Source organism: Nesoenas mayeri (assembly GCF_963082525.1).
Source record: "Nesoenas mayeri genome assembly, chromosome: 2".
NCBI lineage: Eukaryota > Metazoa > Chordata > Aves > Columbiformes > Columbidae > Nesoenas > Nesoenas mayeri.
Window position 1 is genome coordinate 155861857 of NC_137543.1, and position 24596 is coordinate 155886452.

General features: G+C 39.1%; 1 protein-coding gene across 1 annotated transcript in view; it reads right to left on the reverse strand.

Annotated features, from left to right (window-relative positions):
• The window catches only part of DPP6 (dipeptidyl peptidase like 6), a gene marked incomplete at both ends in the record, with an annotated part of 413796 nt that overhangs the window by 174934 nt on the left and 214266 nt on the right, over positions 1-24596 (reverse strand). The window contains one exon of the mRNA XM_080340056.1: positions 619-733. Coding sequence (XP_080196182.1) covers positions 619-733 — 115 coding nt within the window. The remainder of the gene's footprint in view (positions 1-618; positions 734-24596) is intronic.

Sequence of the window (24596 nt, forward strand, 5' to 3'; positions counted from 1 at the left end):
TAATAATCAATAATCATAATGATACCACATTAAAATTCAAGCCTGCACCCCTAGCAGTAAGAGATGTAATTTACAGAGGTTACATGCACTGAACTTTGCTGAAACTTGGTGAGGGGATTAACTTAGAGAATCCTTTATTTGGAAGTTACTAATTATTTCCTGTGCTTAGGTGCTACCATCTGGCATATAGTTAACTGGAATTGCTTTTAAAAGCTGTGGTCTGATCTAAAAATCAGTCCAGCTGAATGGGGTGGGATTTAGGTGCCTAAGCACAGCCATACAATACCTTTTTAGATGGTCTAGGATATGCCACCCAACCATGTCCTAAATGACTGCCCTATGTAGATATCACATCTGAAACAACACTACCCATCTATGTTTAGTGAACCAAATTTCATGCTTGTACCTTGAGCTCAGCAGCCCTGATCTTTGAATTGAAATGCAAAACTCCAAAACAATCTAAGAATGGCCTCGAACTCTGCACCACATCAGGGTAAAGAACAGGAAGAGTGATTCCTTTGATGTTGAATTTGCAGTCAGTTTTCAATCCCTTTAACCTTGGAAGTATAAAATTGCCAAAGAAAAACAGAATGGAAGTGAGTTAAAGGTTATAAATACCTGGTGTCAGGAGTATAACAGAGGTGACAATCAAGGAGCAGATAACGAGAATAACAAGTAAGGCAATTGCAATTCCTTTCCAGTTTCTTTGAGGAGGATTACTCCCCACCAGCTCCTAGAAACATCAAAGGAAAATGAGAATTTAGAAAAGGCACTCAGACAAGGAAACAAACAGCAGAATCCAAACAGCATCTTGTGTCTAGAGAACCACACCATGCACTCTGTGACTGTGGTGGGTGAAGCCTGTAAGCCAAATACAATTCATGCTGTTATAATAAGTTGTGGTATTAACTGAATCCATCCTGAGTCATATTATAAAATGACTAAATGCAAAGCACCTGTAGGATGCTTGGTGATGAAACCCACACTCACCACTGCCTCCTCACACATGGGCACAAGCTGCCCACACCAGCCCTCAGTCAATCTCACTTATCTAAAGCCAATTTCCTACCAAGCTTCATTAAGTCTGGGAATAAAGAACATCACAGTAACTTTCAAGAGACTTTTATAATAAGCAGCCAGAGAAGAATACAGGAAGATAAATAATTCACAGGGCCATGTATGGGGATTAAAATCAATAAAGATATCTCCATGGTGAACTTTTCTGCCTTCCCAGAAAACATCACATCTCTCAGGCCACCCTGCAGAGTTGGTAGGTCTAAGTACATGAAGACAGGCTTCATGTCTAGCATATACATTAAATTTAATCACATCCCTAAAAATTTAGAATAAAAGCTCCATCACTATTCACTGATTAGCTTCGACACTGTGGTTGTACCATATGTTCTGTCAAAATGTATACAGCACCCCTGCTCTTGAGACTGAGGTTTTTATGAAGTGCTGTGTTCACATTCACAAGATCTTAAATATTTATTGCACTTTATCCCTTTCAAGCTTTTTTGCTGGATTCCCCTTAGCATTGTGCATTAAATGTGATTTCATGCACACATTAAATCATCCCCAGGAACTTTATGAAATATCAGTGCACTCCACTTTCCTGGAAGGCTGAATTCACTCAAGGGACCTTGCCTCGCAGCCAGAACAACTCTGGATGCTCCTCCTCCTTGTCAAGCTCTCCGATTTAGAATTTTTGCCTAATTTCCTTTATTATGGGGGATGGTAGGACCTAGTAGTTCTTTAAAATATTCTTCTTTTCTTTTTTTTTAATTTTCTCAGGAAAACAAAAAGGTTTATAAAAGACTAAGCACTTCTGTAATTCAGAGTGTTTCTCTTCCTATAACTTTCTCTTAGACACAGCAACATAACCTGAACAGGGAGCTCAGGCAAACCTCAAAGTTTTGATTTCAGAAAATACTGGAAAATATTTTTCAACTTGCCCATATCAAGAATCCAAATAGTATGTTGAGATTTGTTTCATATATATTTGGGGATCTATCAATTACAAAGGCTATAAATCTGTAATGGAAAGCCAGGTCTGAGGCATTAAACACCTGAGGGTAGCATCTGTATTTTAGTATTTATTCTAGTTCTGGAAAAGACACAGTGGTTCTCTTCCTTCTGGCAAAGAGGGGTAGAAGTTAGCACCTCCTCCACTCCTTGCCTTCTCCTCATTTGCACTTGGCTTTCTATTTAAAATGAAAAATAATTTGAAGGAACAAATTTATAGTTATTATTCTTACTGGAGAACAAGTCTGAAAAGTAGGTCAGGAGCCTTGAGAAATGGAATTTTGCCAACAAGCAAACAGAAAGCATATAAATATTTGCATTTTTATAGCATCTTCACCCTAAGCACAAATACAAATGTTAATTAATTTAGTCTTCTAACACCCTTTTCTTAGGAAATTGTTGTGGTCTCCATTTTTCAGTGATGCAAATAGGCTCAGCAGAGAGCCTGTAACTTTCCTGGGGTCACATACAACTCAAGAAATAAACTCAGGAAAAGAATCCAGGTCTTCTGAGTAAATGACAAAATCTGCTTCCTTTCACAGCAGGGCACAGTGGGACCTAAAGGGATGACAGGAGAACTGGGGAGAAGCAGCTGAGGTACCACGGGTGCTTCTACTCAGCCAAGCCCTAAGAGTATCTGAAGGATACAGGTAAGACAGAGGCAGCACTATAGGACTGATGGCAAGAGGCATATTCCTCTTGTTCACAGACTTGAATTAGATCTACAAACCCAGATGTAGTTCAAAACCTTGCATTAAGTGGGGTGTCACCGTAGAACTCGACAAACGTGCTTAAGCTTTCAGGATATCAATACTTCCACTGAATCCATTATCATATCATAATCCCATTAGTTCTTCAGTCATCCAAGCGTTATTTCAGCAAAATCACAACAAATAAGACTGGGAATTTCTAGTCTAACAAGAGGAGGAAAACTGTTCATGAACAAACTTTGGGGTTTAACACACTGCAAGGAAGCAGAAAAGAAAGCTTTCACTTTATTTTCAAAATTTCATCTGGAAATTCCCTCTGATAAAAAGCAAGAAGAGATAAATGACATTTCAAAGAAAGGTAAGCAGTGTTATTCAGCACAGGCTTGGAAAGGAGCTTTTCTGTTCTTCTCCACCATTTGAAGTCTCTTTTGATAGAATCACTTATAGTAAATTTACTGCACACACATTGTACCATACACATGCGAATAAAGCTGTCTTAGGTCTTTCCTTTCTGTGTTTCTGTTAATTTCAGACAGATGTGGCTGTGTCACTGTGACCAGCTTTTGCTTCCAGGAGATGCCAGCCTCACCATTGGCCCATGACACCCCATGCCCTTGGCAGCAAACTCCCAACTCTTCAACAGACATCCCCATGAGTGGACATCAGCTGCTTGTTCACATTGCTCAGGAAAACCTCTGTGCCTGGGACCCAAGCCAGGAAGGTGTTTAATTAAGTCTTAAGCACGTACAGAACCAAGCACATAAACAATGTTCTTGAAGTGGCATCTCAAAGGGTTTGTTTCCAACATGCAACACAAAGCTATAATTTGCCCATTCCTGAAAGATCCTACTTTGCAGGTGTAAAGACAGAGATTTAAACTGATCAGCAAGCAGATACCCTTCATGAACCACAGCTGTTAATCTTAAAGATACCTCTTTGGTTTTAATACTGAAATCTGAGCATGTCACACAAATGGAAATAAACCAAGCACACACAATTTCTGCTCTGACAAAATGAATCTACTGAAAACTGTATAAAAGGGAACATTAAAACAAAGTTACTCATTGGTAGGAGTCACCTACTCTGTTATTCTCCTAAAGAACTAGCATAACACCTACACGACCTCTGCAAGCAAGCTAGAGACCTTCAGCCTGTTTTTTCTCCTTTTTTCTTTTTCTGCTTGTTTTCCATGCCCTTCTTTCTCTTACATAAAACCTTAATTGTTTTCGGATTAGGAGAGTAAAACAGATGTTACCACAGGTTTTAATATAAGCACACTTCATTGATGCTGTATATTAAAAACTGTAAATGTTATCACTTTCATCTTCATTTATGATTGAAAAATAATGCTACTCAACTGTGAAGTTGACTTTGAAGCCATAAATCCAGACATCTACAGTATTTTAAGACTAACATACAGAAATTTGCTAACATATTTTCTTGCCTCTAGAAGAATCATTGTAGTGACATGTTACGGATGAAGGCTGGATGTGTTCCAACCCAAGATGCTGTCAACAAAATTATTTCTGGCATGTTTACTTGAGACCTGCCAAAAGTCTGCCAGCACGGTGGCCATATGACAATAATAGAAAAGCTTCTTAAAACAAATACTCACCAGACACAACTTTTTTTCTTTTTTTCTTTTTTTTTTTAATAGCCATATCCATATTGCTAAATTAAAAAAGGATGATATAGACATCACTTGTCAAGTGTTGATATTATTTAATAAAAGCTATACATCCTGGACCAGAATTTCTGAAGGATCAATAGTGGGATGATCATGGTGGGTCTTGTAGTTGTTTTCAACACGGACTTGCAACTTTTGTGCAATAACAACGAAACCCAGTTGTGTTATACTGGAACATATACATTCCAGATAGATGTGCAGGATGTGAAGGCCCTTGTTTAAGCAAGCGACACTGGGCCATGGCTGCAGATAGAAGACTAAGCTCTCCTTTCAGTTACATCAAAAAAAGTATGAAACAAAAGCACGTGCAAGATGTTTTATTGGCTTCAGAGGTGATAGGATGGGGTGTACAGCAGTAGTTTTGTATGGTTTCCATACTTGACATTCTTGCAAGCTCTACTTCTTGCTTTTTTTTTAGTTTGTTTCTAAATTTTAACTAAGTAGCCTGAAATGCTCAAACATACAAAGAGAATAAATTAAAAACCTTCTAGTAAGCTTGTCAATACACAGTTAACTGAAAAATATGTGTTCTACTTTCAACTCTTTCTATCTTGTTCTAAATTAAGACTTTTGCCTGTCAACATAACAGTGAGTGCAATCTCTGGCAAGTCGGTTCACCAATTCCAGTACATGATGCAGAATAAAACCTTTGCTGAGGAATTAAGGTGCAGGAACACTGCTGTTCAAGGCAAAAACTCCTATGATGTTCAGTGGAAAAACAATCTTGCTATTAATTAGTTCTTTACAATGCAAAATTGCTGCAGATTACAGCTGCTAAACAGTACAACAAATGAGATAAAGAGGGGGTGACCCATATGGTTAGATTATTAACTTTGTGTTGCAAAAAAGAAATATTACTTGCAATGATAATGGCAATAAACTAGATGCATTGCAGTGGTTACAGCAGGTTGTTTGCTGAGACCTCTGTTTCTATTATTGATCGATACTGCCTTACTGTCGCATCACACTCCTCTGTCTGCCTGGACCTTCTGCCGCTCTCCTGCCTGACATTTAGGATGGAGGTTCTTCATGGACAGGAATCATTTTTGGTACCCTGCCTGTCACAGTGGAAACCTCAATCACTAAAGAACTTAAGCAGCATCATAATATGGATAAACAACAATAAGCATGCAACTGCATCCTTCTCATCTCTGAATTCAAGCTGAGTTACTTTTGTTTGGGGCTTTTTATTTATTTTCTTCCCTTTCCTTCTCTTCCCTCCGCTCCTGCTGCTGCAAACCACCCGGAGCTGAAGTATGATGCTGAATAGCAATCAGTTTGCAGACAGACTCAGAGAGCCTAAGCCTGAGGCTACAGAAAGCTCAGTTGTTCAGATGCTAAAGGTGACACTTTACAGTGAGAGGAATAAAAACTTGGTATGCTTTTACAAATTAAGCATGGCATGTATGTGGGCTTTCCTGCAAAAACCCAACAGAAAGATTCAGAGGGATAATAATCCTGCCTTTTGTGGTGATGAAAGACAACTATGTTTTTCTTCATCTTCTGTTGATAATAAATGCTTTTACTGATATGGAGAAATGGCTTATTAAGAGTAAACATATTTTCTGTCTAATCCTCAGCACCATGAGAAAAATCTTTTACCCTGAACACAATACAACACATTATCCTGCCCAATATTTCTGGGAGGATCTTTTACAAATAGCCTAAAGCCACTCCTTTTGGCCCTGTGGCTCCATCTCCTCTCACCATCTTCTGCAAAGTGAGCATATGCAACTGATTTGAGGTTGGGCATTAATGGAGTGTTTGAGAGTGCGTGAGGAAAAGGCTGTACCCAAAACACTCAGCTCTTTGTAAAAATAAACCTTGCATGTTTTATGCCTTGATGGAGCTTTCAGTCTTGCATGATTCTGTTACAAAGCCAACAGGAGAAATGAATGCCACCTGCACCTTATGCCTAACTGTTAGTTCTAACAGATGATGGGTCTTCCACAGTTTTAGAGCAGAAGGCACCAGATCCTCATCTAGCATTGACTGACACAGATCATTGGCTCCACTGGAGCAAAGCCAGTCTGTGTCAGCTACAAATGAAAGCCAGTGCTACTTCTAAATTAAAAAAAAAAAAAAAAAAAAAAAAAAAAGTAAAAAGATCTAAATACAGTAAAATCTGTGATTTCTAGCTGTGCTCTATTGCAGAAATGGATATTTAATAACTTCACATCATTTTTATGAGCATTATGATGAAACTGTTTTGGATCTCCTCCAGACCTAGCAGCACTAAAAGATTAATTTAGCATCTCTATATTTTGAACTGACACCTCAGGTGACTTTTGTACCTGAATATAGCAACCCCACTGCAACATGCCACTTCAAGCATTCCCAAATTATTCCTAGTGGTTAGGTATAGAGTAATGATGTGGACTTTCCAAAATAAATTAGAAATTGGGAATGTGAACTCTGAAGTTCTGCCAGAAGCCTCCTCTTAAGGTGACAAAAATTCAAGCTGAGAACACCAGCTGGAACTGTTGCACTAAGGGTGTCTCCATCCAAGGTCATAGTCATCTTGTGATTCATGGCCAGGAGAAAGGAGATGGCAATATTGTACATGTGTACATCACACAACATATGTGATTAGAGATACTTTTAGCCAAGAACTGTGATGGTCTTGATTTAATGTCGTCTTATTAATCTTCTTCACATTTCCACCATCCGTTTGGTTCGTTCATATGCTGTAACCGAGATGTTTTTATAGCACCTGGTGCAATGGGACTGTGAATCCTCACAGGGGCCCTTAGCTGCTACTGTAATTCAAGTCATAATTAAAGATCCATTCCCAATAGTGACAGAGCCCATAAAATCAACAGCATTTCTTTGATTTTATTTCAGTATTTGATATAAGCACACACATTCATCCACTAAAAGAGAACCAAATCATCTCCTCAGGTGAAATATCTGCCATGGCAGCAGTAAAACTTGGTTTGACGCTCAGAATTTTATTCCATGAGTCTGTGTTAGCATCAGATCCATGAAAAGGCTTGGCAAGCCCAAATGTCACAGATTATATCACTGATTCCAGGACCCTTCTATGCCATAGCACTTGCTTAGCTTCAGTTTTTCCACAATAACGCTCTGCCAGCCTGGCTCCCTCCAAACTGAGACACAACACACACACAAGACTTGAAATAGCTCATACCCATGCAGAAAGCATCTGCAAAAGGTGATGTTGCCAAGGCATGCCAGGATGACATCTCTCTACTCTATTTCTTGGTGAATTATGATCTCAAGAAATGGAAAAAGAAGTTTTTCTTCAAGATCTGAGAGCCTGGAGAAAACACCTCTCAGCTTTGTCATCTCCACTAATTCCAACAAAATGCCATTCTGCTTACATTTGTAAAAAAGCAATTACAATTTTTGGAAAAACTATATTTCAGAAAAAAAAAAAAAATCAATTTATGACTGAACACCAAGGAAGAATTTGTGATAAGAGAAGTAGTCAGGTGTTTAATCTCCCTGGGTAGAAAGGCAGCATTAGAAATTCTGTCTAATATTCTATTTTACTAACTTCTAGGCACTATTTTCCCCCCTGTAATCTAGTTTGTAAATAATTTGTTTCTAAATGGTCCAGGAAAGAAAACACAAGGTGAACAAAATTTAATTCCTAAATAATTTGTTTGGGAACAACATGAGAAATAGCCAAGTTTTGAGGTCATCGTGCTGCAGAGACAGTGGGAAGAGGAATACAGAAACAGTGTGTACAGCAGGGGGGAAGAAAACAGGTTTAGCAATTTCATTTTGTACTCTCTTGAGGTGTCCATCAAACTGAAGATGCAGAAATTGCACTGCGTGCTAAGAAAGTAAAAATTACCTTGCCAGGTTACTTGCAAACACTTCTGTGATACAATAATTATACTAATTCATGTGTGAATTAAAGCAACTGGGGCCTAGGGGAGGATTGCTCCTCCATTGGTCAACATAACATAACTCTCATTAACACGCAGCAAAGTTTCATGCACGTATGGGGAAATAGGAAAATAGAAAGAAAGAGAAAAGCACCCTCAGTCCAACCTACCATGCCAACCACCATCTAAAATGAGTATCTGAAATTCATCAGCTGCTTTTTGTTCCAAATATGTTTCAATCATTATCACTTCTTAGAGGACAATGGGATTTTAGATGAGGTCCCTGGCTGGCATGATGGCTGTGAGGTGACAGCTGCTGAAGGTCCCATGGCCATGGGAAAAGTTGGGTAAACCAGGTCAGAGAGAGATTGATCCCTCAAGTCCTGGAGTTACATGGGGAAGAGAGGGACACACACAGAGGATGGCATGGGAAGACACTGTAGGGAGAAGGAGGCTTTTTGGGGGGAGATAACATTTGATCATAGCCCATAATAATGGCATTTCTAAAGCAATGAAAATTACCTGAACCTCCACGATGAGACACAACATAAAATTGTTTTACAAAGAAAAATATCCTAACTAACAAGCACAGGATGATAAAATCTGTTTTGTGTGCTTACTAAAACACTCCTCAAATTCAAAAAACAAAACAAAACCAACCAAACAAAACCCCCAAAAGAAACAAACAACCCAACCAACCCCAAACAGTGAAAATCATATATTTCTGTCCTCTATGTGATTTACGTAAAAGTTGAGCTCAGCAGGAAAAAAGAATGTCCCTCAATCCCCAGTAGGATCTCACAAGAGCAAAATGCTTCTCCCCATTTCAAGATAGAACCCACACTCAGAGAGGTCAATAACAACATTTTTAATAGTATGCCTGAGTCGCTTAATCTTTTCCATATAGCATAAATTAATCATATTATGGTGCTGGATTTCTCAAGCATATGAGTATCCTATTAAAATCAAAGTATAGTGTAGGAGGTGTGCAAAATGTAAACTCCAGAGTTATTCTGAATGTTAAAATTCATACATTATTTTTATACATCTTTTATACAACTTTTATTTCAAACACGAATCATTTACTGTTTTTAAAAATACGAATTGTTTGATGTATGGATGTTTCAAAGACAACACTATTGCATTATTCATTACTATAGAAATATTTATATTAAAATGATAATGTACTTTAATTTTACCTTTAAGAGACTCTTAGTTTTCTGTTGTTTCTAGGATCAAAGGCCAAAACACTCAAGTTATTTGATGTGTGGGTCTCTAATGCTATGTTTCTATCTGTAGTACGTAGCTATGATTTTAATGGAAAACTACAGAAGGAATATTCTCTTTTGATACAAATTTTAACAATGCTGAGCAATGGAAAAACAATGTGTAAGTGTGGATTTGTACTTTACACAATGTTTTTAAATGAAAAGTCAGTAGCAGTTCTTTGAGTAGGACATGAAATTGAAGCTTTTTTTCTCCCAGATAAGTCCCCCTGTACAGCCAAGATCTTTCTGTTTAGCCTCCTCTTCTTCTCTTCTCCTGAATTTTCCATTCCCAGTTTTGCAAGTAAATACAAATGAGCAAATTAAGCCACCCAAAATCTCTTTTCTTGTCCCAAGGGCACTTGGCAGAGCACACCTCTCACCCACAACAGCCAAACCCTCTTACCCTGCAGTGCAGCACAACTGTATTACAACTTCTTTCCCAAAACAATCCCTGGCCCACTCTGCACCCCAGGTTTTCTGTGGCAGCCCTGGGACAGTCCTGCTGGTAATGGGCCAAAAGCTTGCCTAGCAGCATGGTCACAAATGATGCCAGCGATCACCTGTGCTTGGTCCCCAGCACTCCTCCAGGTTCCTTCACTGTATAAGCGCAGCCCTAAACTACACCTGAATCTCAAATCCTAAACCTAAGCTACAGCCCACAATTCACCCCCAGTTCTACAATTCTTACTCCTAAGGAAAAGTTGTTTGCTTGTGCTCATACCATTACTCACACAGAAGTAAGGAGCAAGGGAGATAATAGTGAAAGGATGGCTGTCTTTTCAATTTTTATAATGTAAACTATTTATTTCTGGCTAGCAGCAACTCGTGCTGCCTTCATGAGTGTGGGTTGGATGATGAGGCAGGGAGCAGAGTCCACAGACCATGAGACTGTCCTCAGAATATCTGGTAGACATTTCAGTTCTCTTCAAGGGATTTGCTTAGGCTTTTCACAGGTATTTTTGAACCAGAAACCACTTCATGACTACCCTGATTTGATCTTCATGAAGTTTTTTTAAAAAGTCTTAATTCTCCCCAGTCTTTGTCCAGCGCCAGCTTAGGAAAACCATAGTGTGAAGAATTACAGCTCTTTGAAGGGTACTCGAGCTTTTGGCACGAGGCTCAGGCTGGCTCATCAGCGAGTGCTGCTGTCAGGCAAAGTGACTCCAAGGTCTCCAAAGGTTTACGAGTCTTATGCTTGGCCTGTTTTAATTGATTTCTATTTTTACTAGGGTTCTCACAGCACATTACAAATAGCTTTGCAAAGTCATTTATTTTCATTTTCAAAACTTACTGGGCAGCAGTAAACACAACCAACAAACAGTAATTTTTCCTCAGGAAAGCAAGATGCCAAATTTCCTTCTCATACTGAGCTGTGTTAACAGTGGCACAACACCACAGGAGCATGACTACTTCCATTGAAAGAACAATTTTCTTTCTCATTTTTCATTGGAAAGAAATATCTTTAATTCAATACAATCCTGAGACTCACTGAGTGAATTAAAGAATGTTATATCCACATTCCCACTCAGAAAAGGCAAAACTGACAGACACACGAATTGCTATTTTTCTTCCAGAAGATCTATTTCATGGGGGTCACTGCCACTCAGCAGCAAAGCAACTTCATTTTCACCATCATTTTTAATCTCCCTGCACAATTCATGTTAGCATTTTAACAGCACCGACAAAAGCATCTCTTCTCCTGAATCATGCTGCTGGTTTATCTGTCTACTTTTCACTGGTTTTAAGCTGTAAAATTTCCTCTGTAATCAAAACCCTCCTTTTAATTTTGTGACTCTCTGACTTCTGACGTCAAGAGTGAGAGAGTGCGGGTTGGAAAGGTCTTTGAAACTGAAGTTAAATATAGGGATAGCGTATTGATTTAAACATGCTGTAGGATTTGGAAAGAGAAACATCACCCAAGCAGACACAATGACATCTGTGTGGCAACTTCATTGCATCCCATGAAACAATGCTCCAGAGATAGGAAGCAAAAAGACAAGTGTACAAGAAAGCAGTTTCTTCCCTGTGCCTCTGCAACATGTTATTCTCTCAAGAAGCACGATTTTGCTTCTGAAATTAAGTGGCCTTAACAGACTGAGCAGGGGCAGACATGCTTACATTTCCTTACAGTGCTCAGCAGAGATTCAGATCAACTCCAGATCCAAACACACCTAAAAATGTCCTGTATCTTCATCTCCCTGTCCATCTCATCCACTATGCAAGACATCCTAAACCCATGTGATGCTGAAACAAACCTTCTAATACAGACTTCCTTACCGAGTAGTACTCCATTTAGCCCTCTCATTTGGTGCTGCAAACACCACATTGCACTACGCACAGGCCAATGTCCTCAGAGGTGTTCAGATCCTTAACTCCCTGTGGCTGCAGCAGAATTCAGGCACAGAAATACTCCTGAGGACCTGGGTCCTGGTACCTCTGTTCTGTCTATCTAAATTCAAAGATAAAACCCTTCCATAACTAATAAAACAGTTCAGAAGTGATCAGATACGCATCAGGGAGAGAAGGCAACTGTTGGGTCTTGCGATATTGGCATTTTTAAAGAGAGAGAAGAGCATTAGCAAACCCAGGATTTCATTTACCATGTGAAAAATCTGTCCAGAGCAGAATGGGAACTCTATCAATTAATATACTCTACAGATGTGTCTCTCCAATAAGCAGAGTTACAGGGATCATTTTTCTCTGACACACACCAGGGAATGAAAAGGTTAATGTAGTGTATGTGAGAGCATTTTTAAAAATCAATTTAGGGAATTTTATCTGCTGTAAATTAGGCGATGGCACCAGGGAAAACCACCAAACTCCAATTAAGAAAAAGAAACAAAATAATTCAATTTAAAACTACATTGTGATTGTATTGCTCATTAGTGCACACCCAAAAATCAGCATCATGCATTTGATTTTTACCTTCTTTGATTACAAAAAGGCTACTATCAGTGAAAGATAATGTTGAATCATAATTAGAAGCAAGACTCTCCCTCCTAACAGCCCGCACAGCTCAATATTTTATGTAATGCAATATAAAGTCATTTTGGTTAGAAATCGCATTTGTCAACTCTCCTCACATTCACGAGGTTATGATCTCTCTACTTCTGGTCACATATACTTCTGTATACTCAGAAAAAACAGGGTTTGGCTTCTAAACTCCAGTCTTCCCATTCAGTAAGACCTTACAATGACTGAGCTGCACCTGAAGACATGAAGAAATTTAAGGGCAAAAATGATGAAACTATTTGACTCGTGGTATCTTTACAGAAGATCTGAACCAAAGTTTCCAGGTTTCCACTAATATTAACTGACAGCAGAATAAATCTCAGCTGAAATCCTGTTTTTTTCAACAGGGCTAGAGCAGTTCACATAATTTGATGGCACTGTCACAGGATCTCAATTCCCCATTGTCTAACTTGCAAACTATGGACTCCTCTCCCTGTCACAACTATATGTAGGGTATCTTCCAGCAGTACAGTGATGTTCACACTCAAAGCTATGATAAGAACATGTCCTCGAGGTGACACAGCTCCACACGATGTTTCCCAAAACTATCACCAGTCATAGCTCTTGTGCTTTTCTCAAGTGACATTTGCTGTCACCAAACTCAGGAGCTGAAAGGTGGTGCTGAGGATAGCAAGATTTTATGACATGTTCCACGTCAATGAAGTGAAGACAGAATATGACACAACTGATCTGTGCTCATACGCTGGCTGCTGTGCTGGTTGCCAAAAGATATCAGCTGCACAATGAAGGGACAGACAGGTCGTATAGGCTACTCAAGATAAATCAGCCGCATTATTTTCCTTCCACTTCTTTGACAGAAATACCTGTGTCATTCCCCTTGTGTGTTCAAAAGCCTTTCATCTGGTCCGTCACTAAAACCTCCCACTATAGAGAGCAAATAATCATGCATGTAAAGAATCTCAGTTATTTAACGACGACAGATGAATCTTCAACCACTGTCAAATGCTGTTTTAAGAGAGGCCAAGGACCTCCTGGTCTTGGCATTTTTCTCTCCCGCAGTGTCCCTCACATTGCTGATCATTTCCCACACTGCCCTGTCTGTCCCTTCATGGTATTGTGGTATTTCTGCCTCTCTTTCCAGAAATTCTTCACCTGTTGGTAAACAATGTCAAGAATATGTGATTATATATTACTATAGTCTTTTATATCTGATCAGGCTGCTATAGACCATTTACTCCTTCCTCTTACAGCTGGTTTGAGCTATTAATGAAGGGAGTCTCAAGTGTTAATTTTTCAGCTGCCAAGATAAAACACAATGTCAAAGTCTACCACTTCACCTAAAAATGTAAAACAAACAAGCAAGCCATGGTGACTGCTGTCATTTTTGTCACATTAATTTGGACAAGGAGAATGAGGGAGGCAGGATAAAAACAAACAAACAAACAACAAAATGAAAACAATTAGACTTGCACAGATTCATTCACTGCACTATATTGCTACAGCAGAGAAGTATATATGTAGATATATGTACACACATGCTCTCCTCTCTCTTCTTTTTTTCTTTCGATTTCTTGGCATGGGAAAGCAGAGGCTCACCCACTACACACATACCTACTTAGCTCTGTATGACAAATCAGGGCTTTTTTCTTTTTACCCATTAATTTTCACTTCATTAGAAATATGAAAAAACCTGTCCTTTTGTAAGCTGAGTGGAGCTGGCTTTGGCTCCTCTGAGGAAACACATCACAAGTCAGGAGCTGCAGCCCCTTCCCCATTGCCAGGACCAACCAACAGCAGCGGACTGCAGCAGTGGTTCATCATTTCAGCTGATCCACAACCCATATGGTGAGGGACTATGACTGTATTGAATAATCAATGAAAAACATGTCTGATCAAAAGTTCAAAAGAATGAGAGGAATTGCAGAACTAAAAGCTCATGTGGGCTGGTGGTTTCTTTTGATTTTTTTTTTTAGTGGGTTTTTTTGGTTGGTTGGTTGGGTTTGATTTGGGGTTTTTGTTTCTGTTCTTTTTGTGTTGTTTTGGTTTGGATTTTATTCGATTTTTTTGTTGGGTGGTCATTGTTTTTTGGGCACACCCCATTGCCATGTGTGTTTCCAGGAACATGGTGGCTGTTGGTGTGATATATCTTCCCTATGTCTCCAGTAGCTCACTAGGACATCTTGCACAATGCTGTATTTGAAACATGGATCTCAGTGCTGCAATACCTGCCTGAGAAGCTGGGATAGAGGCTGAGGCAGTCAGCCTGGGCTAAGCGTCAGGCTCTTGCAGCTCTTGGGATCCCAGCAAGATTATTTAAAGCTGGGACTTGGGACAGTGACCACAAAGGAGACGTGCTCTCGTTTACTTCTTAGCAGGAGGATAGAGGAGAAAAAAAATATGTATTTTATGACCTCTTGTTGTTAACAAGAAATATGCTAAGACTATGCCTGGGTACCCAACCCTTTTTTGCAGTCTTGGAATAGAAAAGGAAAAGCATTGCTTTTTTATACATAGTATTTTGCCTTTGTAAAGTATCGCTATCATAGCTTTATCATGTAAAATGAAAAAGTCATATTATTTTCAGAAAACCTCACAGCAAACTAATGGGGCTCTACAAACCTCATATTACTCTTTTTTTTTTCATTTTCTTGGCAAGAATTTAACAAAAAAAAATCAGAATCTAGTTCATTCTCTTACATAAACCTCTGTGAAGGACTCTTAAAATTCATATCAACAGTATCGCATTCCCACTTATCCCTTAATTTCCATTTGCTTAATGGCTTCGTCACTATTTATTTGTGATCTTGGTATTTTATTCCCCTCCCAAGAGAGATAAAAACTCCCCTGGGTAATAGGACAAAGAGCTGGAATGTGTCTGCTTCTGTTGAGCTTCTGTAAAAAACATATTAACAAAATATTCCCTTACAGGGAATAAGCCCAGTTCAATTTTTTTCCCTGGGGTCTAGTAGAATGATTCCAGTGATGCCAAGAGTCCAGATGCAAATGCCATGTGAGAAGGTACTTGGTGTGAATTACTCAGTCACATAACACATCCCCTTTGCAGGTTGAAGACTTGAAGTGTAAAATAATCAATCTTCCAAGGTCCTAATGAGCCCCCGTGTTACAGGCAGTACCACACAGTCAGCTTCTAGAACAACAAGAAATGTCTGGCACGGACAGAAAAGACAGCTAGAGGCTTATATCAAATTTCTTTGTGAAATTACAGGAGGTACTTAACCTTTGTCCTATAGCTTTTCATGAGAAATAAGAACATTTGCCATCCAGGCAGGAAGTCATTATCCCCCATAGGAATGAAAGATGGCTTGATATAATCCTGATCCTTTGACAACAAGACTTCTGAACCCAGACGCCCTCAAAAGACGAGTCTACAAAACCTCCGTGCTTGGGTTCATGCTGAGCATGGGCTTCCCAAGATCTTCCTATATGTTATACAATCCACACTTTACATACCTCTTAATTACAACTTAATTAATTTCCCACTTATATCAAGCCTTATATTAAGAATTCAAATTCCTGAACCAGCAAATGCATCTGCTGCAGAAAAAAAAACAAACAAAAAACCACAATTATGTGGAAAAACTCAAATGAGAGAAATGGCTGAGAAAGTTTAATTTCTGTAGAATATTCCATGTCTGTACCAGTTCAGTTTTCAGATTTTGAACTAACCTGTCTCTCCATTGGTTGGTCCCTCCATGGTAGAAGTGACTAACCATGAACAGTGGGAGCCCATGGTATGGATCCAGTTGTTGATCCAGTAATTGACAATTTATTAACCTCACTGAGTAGCAATGCGAACCCCCTCATCTGCATCTTCCTACCTCCTCACTGGTTTGTAGCTTTTGCTGCTGCCATTTTCCTCGCAGTTTTCATAGTGTGAGGAGATGGGACACCCCCACTCTAGGAACAAAGATTTGTGGGAAAAATGGAGGGTTTACTAGGTCATCTATACAAGCAAGATGTTTGGGTAATTAAACCAAAACCAGGGCTAGCTTGATAAAAGCTGTCCAGTTGCTCTCAGTTTCCCTGTACATGAGACTCTCAAACATTTGTAAAAATTCATACCTCAACTCCTAAGCACCTTTCCATTTCAGACAGGGGTTTTTGAGGTAGTGGAGTAAAATTTGAAAGTCAGTGCTATCATATGAGGGGTTTGCTGGCCAGGGAACAGAGCAAGAGTCCAGCTCCCCTTATTTCTGCCCAGCAAGAGAGGCCAGAGCTCACCCACAGCTCACAAGCCTCCCGGTTCTGCTCTCCCATCCCAGTGATGTCTCCTCTGAAGCTGTGGCCAGATATCAAAACATGCTCCTGCGCTGCAGCTGGTCTTGCCTCCATGCCTACAGGCAGCACATCTGTGGTGTAAGCAGCATCATTTCAAGTAAGAGAAGCAGGTGATTATAGCTCATCAGCTGTCACTGTGGCAAACAGCCCTTCTTCATTGCCTGGTCAGGACAGGAGCATTTGAACTCAGCTTGAAGAACACCATTGGGTGTGCTATTCATTATCTGCTGTTCAGCACAGGTAGATGTAATCTCCATATATTTTATTACCTCATCTCACACTGCAAGAATGGATACCACATATAGTTCCAGCTTACCACTTTCATTATCAAATATTAAAATATTTGTTGCAGAAGGAAGAAGAATCATGCTTTTCTCTGCTTGTGCTGAGCATAGCAGTCACAGCAAACTACCTGAGCATCTTTCATGGAGCCTGATTCAGCAAAGACCACTGCCAGGGGTGGACACAGGATCAGCAAGAGGTGGTGATGCTTTGCCTGCCTGATAACGGGGCTGTGCTTGGAATCAGCCTCCAGAAAAATGCTTCCCATATCCATTAGGGATGACATTTACCTTAACCCAACATGCATCATACTCTGTGCACCATTTAAGCTCTGAGCTCAGAGGGATGGTGTGTGGTGTATGAGGATGATGTACGCAATTCTGCGTTGTGTCAGTCATGTGTTCATGCAGGCAGGTTGTGTTTTGTTTTATTTTGTTTTTTATTTTAAGGGAAATGTGGGCAATCAAGCAAAGGAATAGAAAATAGGTCACTTCCAAAAAAAGTAAAACATTAATCTATAATAGTTGCTTTCTTTTTGTCTGTCTATATTTTATTAAGTAACTGCACAGTGTGCCTTGGAGTATTGTTGATTTTTTAATCTAAATATACACTAAACACTGCATACTATGGGCATCTTCTAAAATCAGTACCTGTATTTAATACTTCGCTAAATCCTTTTGATCCTAATTAAGAAATGCTGTTGTCAGTTAATGTATGATACTGCACGATGACTTTTCTGCCTCCTTTCCAACAGGATGTTCTCATCTGCCCACAGGGAAAATATTGCCAGGAAAGTGTGATGGTTACCTTGAACTCAGGAAAGCACTTAATGGGATGCCTTTCTGTATTAGGAATGCAGATATAAGTGCTTGCATACTTAGATATTTTGATTTATGATTTACCAAAGTAAACACTTGTTCTGCAGAGGAAGACCCAAGATACAATGTAGGTATCTATAACAAGGGTATCCTTTCCCTGTGCACAAACTGCTGCACCACATCCCCACAGCACCCAGCCCTCTCTGCGCATGGTGCAGGGAGCTGAGACCAACTCATGGGTGTCTGTCTCTAAGTGGATCTGGCCCTTAATCAAGAAAGGGAACTAAATATTGTGGTTGTTTCACATGCTAATGACTCAAGAATATAAATTATATTTGACACAACATATTAAACAGCTCATAAAGCTTCATAAATATGGCACAATATATCCCCTGTTTTCCGGCTTTTTAATCATTTTAATAAATCAGATAAAAATGATGCCACAATGTAACCATTACAAAAGAAGATTATCAGGAATGTAAAAAATAGCAAAAACAGCCTGCTACCACACACCTCAGAAGACAAAACACAAAGAGGTGTTTACAAGGTTGGGCCAGAAAACTGAAACTCTAATTAAATTTTGATGTAATTGATACTGTGGATTTAACCACTCCATTATGCAAGGCAAACCAATGAAACAGTGATATGTTTCCTTGTCTGGTTTAGCCTGCATCTCAAGGGTGCTTATAAATAGTTAAGCAGCTATATCAGAATTCATCAGTTTTTAGAGAAAAATTAAACCTCAACATTGCTATCTATGATATAATGACTTACAAATCAGCCCATAATTAATCTTGATATTAACTGCATACCCTTGTGGTATATGATTTATTATGGGTTATTCATCTAATTTCTTCTGTGGGTATTACTTCATGCACACACAATCTAATAACTTCTGATGCAGTAGCAGGTGCTACTTCATAATAAAGACATTAACATTTTTGCAAAAAATACTTTAATATCAATTGATCATACTCTATTTTTGCTTCTCTAATGAGCTTGATAGTGATTAAAAATTAAGACTGAAATAGAGATCTCATACTTCCATCTTCATCCTGACTGCCTTTTTCATCACTTTTCATGTTGTATTTTCATATTTCATATTTCAAAACCTATAGCTTCACATACCTACAGCCTTCTTACTACTGCAAGACTAGTGGTTACTTACTCATCAAAGCAGCTATTGGAAATAAAGTCCCTGAGATAGCCACACAGGTCTTACTTGTCTTTGAGAAATGTTTCTATATAGAGATAAAACGGAAAGCCCAGCACACTTCAAATAATTTGAAAAATGTTTGGAAATAAATGCAAAACTAAAAGAATTCCTGCAGCAGCCAAGAAACCTACAGGGAAAGAAAATGTAATGACCACAACTGATCACAACTATTCAATTATTCAAAAAGAAAATTGCCTATACTAACACAACTTCTTCACTCCTATCTCACATACTGTTCCTCCTCAGACTAATCATTCATTTATAGACTCCCCTAAATTCAGACAGCCTCCCAGTGAGGTAATGGGATGATTGGATAAACTGGTAATTACCGGAAGAAATGTTGCAGTGTCTAAAGAAGATGGCGAAATTTAGGTTCGCATTGTATGGGGAGAGTGAGTTGTAGGCAATAGACATACTCATATATTCACAAAAGATAAAATAAAATCTACCAATAGTCACTATCATTCTGCTAATAACCAGATTTTCAAATTATCAGCAGTCTTGACAGTGGACGCTAAAAGTTCCCATCAAAACTATGACCTCCTTGTGTTAGAAATCATCCTAAAATTAGATGTAAAGAGCTTAATTAAAAGAAGCTGTGTTGACCCTAAAGCCTCTCTTAAGCCAATCACTGCTGACAACCTGAAATTTTTTAACATCATTATTGTACCCCTGGGACAGCCAGCAGCCGAAAACCATGATGTTCTCTGAAATTGTTAAGGTACTTCTCCCAACCCTGGCTTTAAGAAAGGGCTTTCAGGGTCTCCCTCTACATATTAACACAATGTCAGAGTGTTAATTTGTTAATATGAATCAAATTCACGTGAATTAGCATTCATTTCAAGAAGCTTTACCTTCTGCTACTGAACCCTGTCTCAAAACAATGCCCTGCAGCAGATTCGCACCTAAAATTGCAGTATTCTGCAGCAACTATGTTCACCCTAAGTCTACTGGTTCAAATAAGATTGTTGCATAGATGTGATGGATCTCCTTTGAAACAGGCAATGAGCTACCACATGGATGCAGAAGTTTGCAGCAGTCAGCACATGACCAAAATCTAAGCATGTGGCATTACCTGCCGTAGAGAGGGATGCACGTTGTTTCCCAGCTTAGCAGCGTGTGTCTACACACAGAAATCAGACTCTGTGGCCTAAAGTTACTCTTTCAGGCGAAAATCCATCAGCTTCCCAAATTGCTGTAAAGTCATAAGCCAGATTCATGCTAAGATAACAGCTGTTTGCACATGACGCCCTTAGAAAGCAGCTTGCCATGCTGTCACTGCAAATAACAGAAAACTGCTTTAGTTTGGTCTTCCATAAACATTCCCAGCTATGCTTCAGAGTTTAAAGATCTAATCCTGTTTGTAAAATTCAATTAGGCTTCACACACACACACAAACAAATTAGTCATTAAAGTTTTAGATAAACAGATCTAAGCTAAGAACAAAGCTGCACCACTACTCCAGTGAATTTCAGGATTAAAGAAAATCAATATACTGTGTCATATTCCTGTAAAATATTATCTGCAGTACAGCTTGTTTTCTCATTTGTGCACGAAGCTAAAATTGAAGTCCAGTTTTTAGTGACTGCTATTATGGTGTGAACATTAAATAAAAAAGAGTAAAAAAAAAAAAATCACCTTCCATACAAACATGTTTCTTTTTACAATAGATGGCCAAGTAATGCCCCAACTTTTTTGAGTGGCTCAGGGGGGCAGAAGCCCTGGGTCTGAACAGCCTCCCAAAGGGAGGCACCTGCCTTTTATTAGGCATCTAACATAGCAGTGCAATGACAATTTTCACTTGCAATCAAATACAAATTAGTCAAGTTATTTCTTCACTTACTATCTTTGTTTTCCCTGCTTTTTGCTTTCACAGATATCTTGGAGGGGCACGGGGGGGACAGAGAGGAAGTTTTGGCCACTGGAGTTTGTAAATGTTCCCCTTATCTTATAAACCCCAAGTGCAGAAATGGCACAATAGTGTTTTGCTCTCTTTTCTACAGCAGATTCCTGTAAGCCTGTACATGAATAAATATTAGTTTTGTCCCACTGTGCCTACAAGGTGATTTTCAAATTCCTGTGGATTTAATAAAGAACTTAGGTGTTCAGCACTTGCAAAAATACTGCTGTTTAGATAGACACCTTCAGATAGATTGAGGTATTTAACCCGAAGAGTCAACATTTGCAGTTCTCCAGCAGGATTATTTAGGCTTTCAGGGCAAACTTCTACATCATCAAATGTGCTGCATGTTGCACTGAACTGAATCCTTGCCTTGTCCCTATAGATGTGCCTATACTAAGTAATCAAACCTGACCTGGCCCAGGCCGTGGGACTCAGTTTTCCATACCATAGCAACTCTCTGCCATGGCTTTGACCCGTGCCACAAGGAAAACAAATAAACCTCAAAGTTTTGAGTTCAGCCCAGGAGCATCTTGTGCCAAACTTGATCTGTACCATAAAAGAGCTGAACAGTATGGAGGTGTCAGAGGATGCTCTGCTGTCACTGAATGGGCCATTAAACATTTTAGTTTATCAGTATAGATGTGAGGTTTCTGCAGACTCAGAAACAAATCCTCAATGAGCCAGGAAGAAAGGAAGAAGTTATTCTATATTTATGTTGTATTGAATGTTCACTATCCTCTCATCTGTTTCTGGGATGCACGCTTTTCCAGAATCAATGTGGACTTTATTTCAGGAACAATCTGATAAATTCCTAAAGAATTGACAATAAATTCTTGGGGAAAAGAAGAAAAACAAGCCTTTTCCTTCTCAAATGTTTAATAGTCAGAACCTATTAAGAATTGTTGAAGATCTGCCAACATTTCCAATGATTTTCAAAGTCACACCATTTTTACTTGCTCTAGAACTGCTGATATCAGCAAGCATGCCCTTCTAAATAATTTATTGGCATTTCTACATAAATTAGATACTTAAAGGTGAAGATGCCATGAACCTTGTGGAGGCTGAGTGCTCACTACATGGACTATAATCCATCAACCCAACAGACAGATACAAAACTGGCTTAAACCCCAGCAGGCTCACTGCTTGGAAATAGTTCAAGGACTCCAGAGAGTCACTTGTAGTAAAAGCACATTCTACACAATAATAAATCACCATAAGATAAGGTATAAACCTCAGATAGTTATAAATTGATCATTCAAATCACATGTTAGTTACTGCTCACAAAAATAAGCAACACAAAAAATATGTTACTAAAGGACAACGTGTTATAAAAGACATGGCAGTTTCCAAGGCAGACTAAACCATGTATCTACATAAAGTTAAAATTCTTCATTAACACACTTTAGTTACACCCATCAGGTTTCAAAGTCTCCATAGGCTTTTTTTCCCCCCAAAAAAACCTATATAATAGCAGATGGCTGGTTTGCAGGATTTGGCCAGTGGAAAATGTTATGCTGGTATTTTACCCTGTAACTACTATACTTATAAGGACTCTCTGACAGCTAAGAAGGAAACAATCTGAAGAGGACAATGAATAATATTTCAAGAAAAAAGTTGAAGATGAGAAGCCTGCAAACAAAAAGCACTGCACTAGCAAGGAGCAGATGAAAATCATAAATGTTTTGAGATGAAAGAGCAAAAAAAAGTATCAAAGAAGGCTCTTATCTTGGCTAGAGAATCACTGAGACCAAGGTTGCGTGGCTGTTGTTAGGATGGATCCATTGGCTGGATGGATCCCTGAAGTACAGTGGTATGAGGGAGTGAGAAAAGCCAGTGATGAATGACATGCTAAAGGGATGGAAATATGATAAAAGCAGCATTTTCACAAGAAACCATTAAAAGTGGTGAAGTTGCTACTTGAGATAGAAGTGAATAAGATAGAACAAGACTAAAAATGAAAGTAAGCAGGACAATCAGCACTAATATCTCAAGGGATTAACTTACAAGGAGTAAAAAAAATTATCATCAGGAGCTCAAAATAGTTATGAAATCAACACTGGTGGCCTAAAAGTTACAGAAAAACCCAAGTTACAGCAGGTGAAGTGGGAAGGAAGCTGCTGACACCAGAGATAACAAGTGAGTGTCAGTGAAGGTCATTTTATCTCCCTGGTCTCTGAGTGACTAACCACAGTCCCCCAGGGGATGGGAAAGGAGTGTTCAGCCCTCCTTGATGAACTCAGGTGCAAACACAATAATTCCTCTTTGAATACAAACAATGGTTTGCATTTTTAAAATTGTCTGATGTTCTTATCATTGGGAACACACAGGAATGGAAACAAAGGAAGTTTTTCGACCTAATTCACAGTACAGACTCAGACTATGTGGGGACCCAAACAAAATGAATAAACTAAATGGATGATCGTCAATGAAACAAGTCAATTTTCAAGCATACAAAGAATTTGTAGATTCTGGTTTTCTTCCTATTTATTCCTGAAAACCTGTTTTGACAATAGATTAAAAATGTTTTGTTGCCCCTTCTTATTTAATTACTACCAAAAATAAAAAAAAAGGGAGAAGATTAGACATTTGTGCGTTTGCTGTAAACTATGAGCTTTGCCTTGCTCCCCGGCTCTATGTTCCTTTCAGTATTTGGTTTTAACTCTGACAAATCAACTCTCTTAGTACTATCCAGAATATGGTTTTGAGGCCAAAGAAAAAATAAGGTATAGCATCATCTTCCTTGTGAGAAGAGATGCAGCAAATTAGTTAATCAGAATTCAGTCACCATAATGATTTAAACCATGCCTGACTTCTTAGCTTGCTACTTGCCATTCCTAACATTGCTACCTGTCTGAGATGAGACACCCAGAGGAAACGGGGTTCTGCTCTCACATTTACACAACACCATTACTTTATCTTAATGATTAACACGCCCTGTTTAATAAAGCTCTGGCATCAACTTTATTACATCCTGCACTGCTAATGATTTGGTAGTCACCTAATGCATTAATCTTGATTCACAGCTCACTTGAAATATTTATATAGTACAAAATGCTTAAGTGAAGGTCAGCTGCATACAAAGCCTCAAAAATAAATTGCAAGATTTTATCTTGACTGTAGTTCCTCCTTGGCAGGAGACCATGGCTGTACTCACTCCTGGACAAGCCTCAGTTTTGCCCCCCACACATCTCATCCTGCTCTACAATGCCAGAGCAAACCAGGGACTCCCATACAGGAGAAACTTCTCCTACAAGGAGAAACTTCTTTACTTTGAGGTGCCAGAGCCCTGGAACAGACTGTCCAGAGAGGTTGTGGAGTCTCTTTCTCTGGAGACATTCAAACCTACCTGGACACATTCCTGTGTGATTTGCTCTGTTGAACCTGCTTTAGCAGGTGGGTTGGACTGGATGATCTCCAGAGGTCCCTTCCAACCCCAACCAGTCTGTGATTCTGTGATACAGACACACCTGGTCGGGTCCTCTTCCCCAGCTACCTACATCTAGTTACAAACCAAGACGTACCACGTACTGAAATTCCTTACTCTGCATCCATCCCACA